At 43.9% G+C, this 6,414-nt stretch overlaps 1 protein-coding gene across 1 annotated transcript; it reads right to left on the bottom strand.

Annotated features, from left to right (window-relative positions):
* Positions 1-1,544: 1,544 nt before the first annotated feature.
* On the bottom strand, positions 1,545-6,414 carry TATDN3 (TatD DNase domain containing 3). The gene is made up of 10 exons (XM_038133049.1): positions 6,289-6,414; positions 6,185-6,217; positions 6,023-6,096; positions 5,740-5,824; positions 4,936-4,998; positions 3,787-3,896; positions 3,333-3,388; positions 3,018-3,130; positions 2,171-2,251; positions 1,545-1,906 (listed from the first exon to the last, which is right to left on the bottom strand). Exons 1-10 carry the CDS (start codon positions 6,340-6,342, stop codon positions 1,763-1,765), a joined length of 813 nt encoding a protein of 270 aa, XP_037988977.1. The 5' UTR covers positions 6,343-6,414; the 3' UTR covers positions 1,545-1,762.

Genomic DNA, 6,414 nt, shown 5'->3' with positions numbered 1-6,414 from the left:
AGGAATCATCCTACTGCAAGGCTAAGGCTGAACCAGAGAATTGCCACCCCCCTGCAGAGACAGGGATTTTGAGGAGACTACTTAAAATTCCCCCTTCTTGCAAAACCAGTGTTTTCATCCACTAAGGATTCCATAGAGAAAAATAATTAGGTCAAAACTTAGCAAACAGTTGGATGCTGCCTGACTTCTTACCCAAAGCACCTCCTCACATAATTGCATTTCCAAGCAGTACTGGGAGACCGCCCAACACATAGGCAGCAGGAAGCACATGTAAGGCTGCCTGGTATCTATCACATGTTTAGTATCTCCAATGCCATGATTAATAATTAAGTGAATCACGCTAATATTCTGTCTGTTGCACACCTGTTCCCTAGCACCTTCTGCAGGCAAACTCTGTCCTTTGCCCCATTTAGTGGAAGTGGTGCCTGCAGATCCAGGATAAGGAACGGCTCTCCACTGGATCAAACACCCAGCAGAGATCCAGGTGTTTGCTACTCTAAATACATGTTGTAGTAGAGACAAATTGTGCAAGTTTGGTTGTTTGCTGCAGGCTGAAAACTGTTTAGGAACACATATTTAAACTTAGTAAGATACTTCTAGTCAAAAGGCAGAACAGCTGTTCTGATAAAGGCAGCAAAAAAACCTCTTGACAATGTGGTTTTAAGAAACTGAGGAAGACGAGGTGGAGGAAAACAAAACTTTAGGATGGGGCATCACTTACACTGCAAGCTTTGACCCTTTCTCCCCCCTGAGGTGGTCATGAACTAAGTTAATGCTTGTGTATTTTCTTCATTGACCTGATAAAACTCTCCACAGTGAGAGAAAACCTCCACTTCCTTAGTGGCCCTCAGAACAGCTGAGTGCCATGTAAAACACACCTCATTCAATTGCTGGTTTATAGTCAACAAAGTTTTGGTCAGTATTTCACAGGCCCACATCCACACAGGTGCTGTGAGGGAGCACCAGAATCAGCTTTAGGACACTGGACAACACAGCTGCATCCACAGAGACCACCTCTAAGATATCACAAAATTGAGCTTGTCTCCTTTTCACATCCTGGGTCTCTTGATACTGAGCAGCCAGAAGAGCGAGTCCTTGCACTAAGACCAAACCCAGGCTTTTTGCTTTGAACTCAATTAAAAAAATAAAGTATTTTAAAAATCCAAGAAAATCCATCTTAAAGTAGCCAAGGAAAAGGAGTAGAAGGGCTGTAATTCTTCCAACTGTATTTTGAAAAGATGTTGCTTCTGCATCCCTCAGAGTCCAGTCAGCACAGAATACGGAGAATGTCCATCCCGCTGGGGTTTTTAATGGCTTAGAAAGGGATGTGTAGTCTGCCAGTCATAACAGGACCATTCTTATCATGACTGGGTCCACAACTTGTGACTTTCAGTCAGCAGAAACAAGGAGTGAAGGGGACATCAAGCACTGTACAGTGGCCATCTCCCAGAGTAGAAGCAGCTGGCAAGCAGCCTGAGAAACTAAACTGACAATTTTATGGTGCTCTCCTTTACAAATTATTTGTTCAGAGACATGAGAGATGGAAAGGAACAACATGTCTTTATCACATTCAAGAGACTATTATGGTGCACACCAAAGGCCTTTAGAAATTCCCTATTTTCATCCTATCCAGCTATGTAACACTCCTTGCTTCTTGAACTTCCAACTGCAAAACTCCACTTTAACACAAGATATACGTTGGTTTTATTAATTACACCACAAGTAGTACTTTCTGCAACATCATATATTTCAGTTTCTGAATCTATATCCGAATAAAGCGCTGAAGTTTAGGGAATACTTTTAGTGCATTCTGTGTAGTCACTTCTATAACTTCTCCAACTGGAATTCCTTTAATTTTGGCAATGTATTCAGCAGCAATGTAAATATTTTTGGGTTCATTTCTCACCTGAAAAAGAAACAAAACCAACCAAATTACAGACCCCTGGAGTGTTACAAGTGTGTCAGATTCAGTACTTTCTGACACAACTTCAGTCACATTGTGGCACATGTGTCAGAAAAATGTATCCATTCCTCTTGGATTAAGTTCCCTTGGCAGCTTCTTTCCTCTCTTGTAACCACACTTGAGACTATGTCACTATCTCGCTGACCTCCACCACAAGGTGTGGGTTTGGATACAAATACACAGAAGTCCCTCCCTCCCCTCACCTACCTGTTTTTCAGGCCCCAGTGCAGGAGAATCAGTTTCCAAGCACATACTTTCCAGTGGCAGCTGTTTCACAAGCTTCTGCTTCTTGAAGAAAATAAGACAGCCATTAAATGCTTTATGCACTTAAAACTGTGGGGAAAAAAACATGAAGGGAGGATATTCCCTACACTTAGAGGCAACATCAAAAGACTTTGGTGCTACTGTTTACATTTTATCAGTGATTTCTGAATGGAAGCAAGAACACCTGGAGCTGCTCAAGAAGTCCCTTCAAATTAGGGTCCTCTGTTCTCTAAATATCCAAAGTACTATTATCCCAAAGCTGAACTCATTGTTATTTATTAAATCATGCAGTTATATTTTACTTATAGAGTTGCCAGTGCAATTCTAATTTGCTGTTAACTGTGCATATAATATGTGCACCTTTTCCTCCTCTCTGCTTTACCTCTCAACCCCAGTCTGTTTTTCTTCCTCCTAAGTACCTACCCTCATCCCCCCATTATATCCACCCCTCATGCTCCCTCCACTAGAATCAAACTTTCTCCTCTCTTGCATTTCCTGAGCTTATCACAGAAAGCAGTCCTATCACAAAAACTACTCCTTCTCTACATGTCATGTTCCTGCTATAAAACAGTACAGTGACACAATTTTCTGAAGAAGAGTTCACCGGAAACCACAACAAAATGAGAAAAAAAACCCCTTGTTTCTCAGGAATAGCTGAGCTGTTTTAGCCAGAATTCCCCCTCCGAAGTCCAGCTAAGGCAAAAGCCCCAGGCAGAAATTCAGCCAGAGTAAAAATGTGCAATGCACGGAGAAGGAGCAGACTCCAGCTGGAACTGGGACAAAATGTTACCTGTTCACTCCTTATAATGGAAGGAGGAATGGAGAAGTAGTATCCAGCTCTCACCCCTTCCATGGCTACAGACGGCTTCCCATCAAAGGCATGGAGCAACACCTTGGTAGCACCTTGGAGAAACAAAGCAAACCACATCATCAGCAGGGTTACAGCATGTCAGCTTTCAATGGGACCTTGGTCCCATATGGAATTAACATAAAACTCTGCGCTATTGCTCCTGAGTTAAACACACACAAACTGGTGAGGATGCGGCACAACTGGAGAAATCCTGTTGGCAAAAACCATGGCAGAGGAAATGCATTAAAAGCATACCTTGCTCCTTCAAGAGATTAATGGTTGGTCTTCCAGCTGAGCGGGAATGAACATTTCTGCACAGCAAGGAGAGGCCCAGCATTAGGAAACTTAGCCAAATACCCATTTCTTGCAAATACAAACAAACTAACAGTATCTTGGGATGAAAATAATTAATCTAAATCTATACTACAAGTTTTATCAAGAAAAAAACCCAGGGATGTATATATTAATCCTTTCAGCTACGGTGAAGATACAGGAACAACATAGCATGGACAGGGCATGTAAGATGTCTGTACAGAAGTGCTAACATAAGGAAAATTCTACAATTAAATCTCAGACTGACAGGACACTTATGCCAATTTAATCCATCTAAGGAAAGTTCTGTGGGCACTTAATAGCCATAAATCCTGGGAAGTATTTCAGCATATACTGAGACCTGGCAAATTCTCCTTCTGGTATAAAAAAAACCTACAACGGCAAATCCAGTCTTCTTGCCAGCTCAATCTGCTTGATCAAAACCTGTCTTTGTCCTTCCTTCTGCTCATCGGTGCTGGCAAATCTGGGAGTGAAATCTAGTCCAACCTACAGTACAAGAAGAGAAGGGAAAAGTTTTACAGACTTAAAAAAAACATAATTAGACATACAAAGGCATACCATGCTTCAAAACTGCAGTGCATTTCCAAATATGTATACTAGAGAAGACTGCAATTAAAATGAGCTCAGCTGCAGCTTAACTCAAAAAAAGAATGCATTCTCAACCACTAGCTTTTCAACTATGAAAGCATTTGTGGGCAGACAGCTACTTACAAGGGTATTTAACATTTTAGTCTGTAACTGGTTTTCTGGGGGTTTACATTCTATTGAATATTATGTCAGATTAAGTCTCAAATATGGATCTCCAGTATAAGCAAAATTTCTGACCTGAACCCATAGCTTTAGTCCAATCTCTAGCAAAATTACCCATTAACTCTATACTTTTTTGATTTAAACATGTTCAGGCAAAATTTAACGTTTGTTAAAGCAGTCCCATTCACAGTTAGATGAAGAGAAGTTCTTCATATACAGTACAACATGGCAAATTTACCTACAAAGCTCTGCCAAAACCCGCTTTTTCTGTAGCCAGTGCACAACCAGATGTAAGTCCCTCTGGTACTAACACACAAATTGAGGCAGACTCCATCCTAAAGCCTCAATTCATTTATAAACAAATGTAAGACAGGAGACAACAGATGGATAGAGATAGATGAAGGATTTAAAAAAAAAGAACTGTACAAGTTACTGTGATGTACTGAAATCACAGCTTAGCCTAACTTTGTCAGAGAAGAAGGCAGGAAGGACCTGCCTTTGGGTATAACATGAGATAGCATAGGTATGTAATTGTCCAACAATTCCAGGAGCATAAATTTCATCTACTTTGTAATAGCAATAACAAAGGGAAAGATGGAATCAAGCAAAGCTGTAAGGGAGAGCACATTAAGAGAACTACCAATCAGACTTAGTGCCTGCTCAGGCTGATAGCAATTATTCTCACATACAGAAAAACAAGCTTTGACTCAGTTTTTGTAATTTCAGTGACAGATGTTGCTGGAGAGATTTAAATAAGTTACAGAATTTCACTCACTTCTCCAATCCCCACCAATTTGTCTTTGTAAAGTTCTATAAGAGGCAGCGCAGCATCAAGATCCTGCAAGAAGAAATGTACAACTCTCACTGCCCTTACAAGAGGAAAGGGTTATGAACCCAGCATTATGATTAAATTGACATTTCCTTCACTGTTCTGAAATTCTGTACTTTACAACTTGCCATTACTTTGAGCTGTGCAGTCGGATTTTAGAAGTCTGAAGGATTTATCTTCTTTACTTAATAATCATTTAATCACATATATTCATTACACATTATTATTACATTTTATCTCTCTCTCTCTCTCTCTCTCTCTATATATATATGTGTGTGTGTGTGTGTGTGTTTATCCTGAAACCTTATTCTAAATACTCCTGAGCTAACTTTTCACAGTAGCAGCAGAGGTAATTAAAACAAGGCCCAAAAATAACTTGGTAACATTAAATAGCTGCAGACGGCTCCCTGAGATTTTTAGGATAAGGCCACAAACAGTTGCCTTCCAGTTCCCATGTTAGCAAAGGAACATCTGTACATGTTGTTTGCTGTAAGCAAAGCACGCTTGGGATTTCTAAAACCATTTCACTGCAGTAATACAGCCAGATGACTCCAGAGAACAATTCTGCTTTAAGGGCTAACAGGGACAAATGGATGTGCTGAGAGAGCCTGCGATTCGGTCCACTGGGTCTCCTTGCATTACAGAGGGCAGAAAAACCACTGGGCAGACCTGAAGGTAAATCAGGCAGACCAGAGCATCCTGTCGTCTGTCCTGCAATGTCCCAGCAGTATTTTAGAGGCCGCGTTTCACCTTCAAAGTAACACTGCGCTGCTCCTCTGGAGAAATCTCTTGAACGGGGTGAACTCCGAGGCATGGCAAGACAAACCCTGGGAATCTAGGCACGGAATAGATAGCAAGAGCGTGAAAGATCACAGAGAACCTAAGTTTAACGCCAAGAGCCCACAGAGAGCGCAGGTTTAAAGGCAAGAAAGGCCAGCTTGACTGAGGGGGGCAGCGCATCCCCCGTCAATCCCCAAGGCGCAGACCCGAGACGGGACACGGGTGGGCGCCGGGATCCCCGCCGGCCTCGCACCTCTCAGAGAGCTCCACGACGCTCCGGAACTCGCCCGCCCGCTCCGACACCACCACCAGCGCCGACACGGCCGCCTGCGGCACACAGAGACCCCCGGCCCGCTGAGACCGGCGGGGCCGCGGGTCCGCGGGCAGAGGGTCCCCTCAGGCCGCCCCGCCTCACCTGCTCCGCCGCCCGCACCACGGCCGCCACGTCCTGCAAGAGACACGCAGCGCCTCAGCGCCGGGGCCGCGCCCGGGACCCCCCCCCCGCCCGCCGCGCCTCACCGGCTGGAAGCAGGGCGCGGCTAGGTGGCAGTGACAGTCCACCGGCCCCGCCATGCCGCGCCCGGCGGGAAGGCACCGGGCGGCCGCGGGTTCCGCTTCCGGGCCGGCATTTTCCCCGCGTCCCAG

The sequence above is a fragment of the Motacilla alba genome, chromosome 3 (assembly GCF_015832195.1).
Source record: "Motacilla alba alba isolate MOTALB_02 chromosome 3, Motacilla_alba_V1.0_pri, whole genome shotgun sequence".
Taxonomy (NCBI): Eukaryota; Metazoa; Chordata; class Aves; order Passeriformes; family Motacillidae; genus Motacilla; species Motacilla alba.
Note: the sequence above shows the minus strand (reverse complement) of the source record. Positions and strands in the feature narration are given on the sequence as shown.

Coding starts and splice junctions, on each gene's coding strand:
- TATDN3 (XM_038133049.1), bottom strand. CDS start 6,342: ATGGCGGGGCCGGTGGACTGTCACTGCCACCTAGCCGCGCCCTGCTTC. Junction 3,389..3,786: donor AGAAGACTGGATTTGCCGTT/GTAGGTTTTTTT, acceptor CTTGCTGTGCAG/AAATGTTCATTCCCGCTCAG. Junction 1,907..2,170: donor CACTGGGGCCTGAAAAACAG/GTAGGTGAGGGG, acceptor TTTCTTTTTCAG/GTGAGAAATGAACCCAAAAA.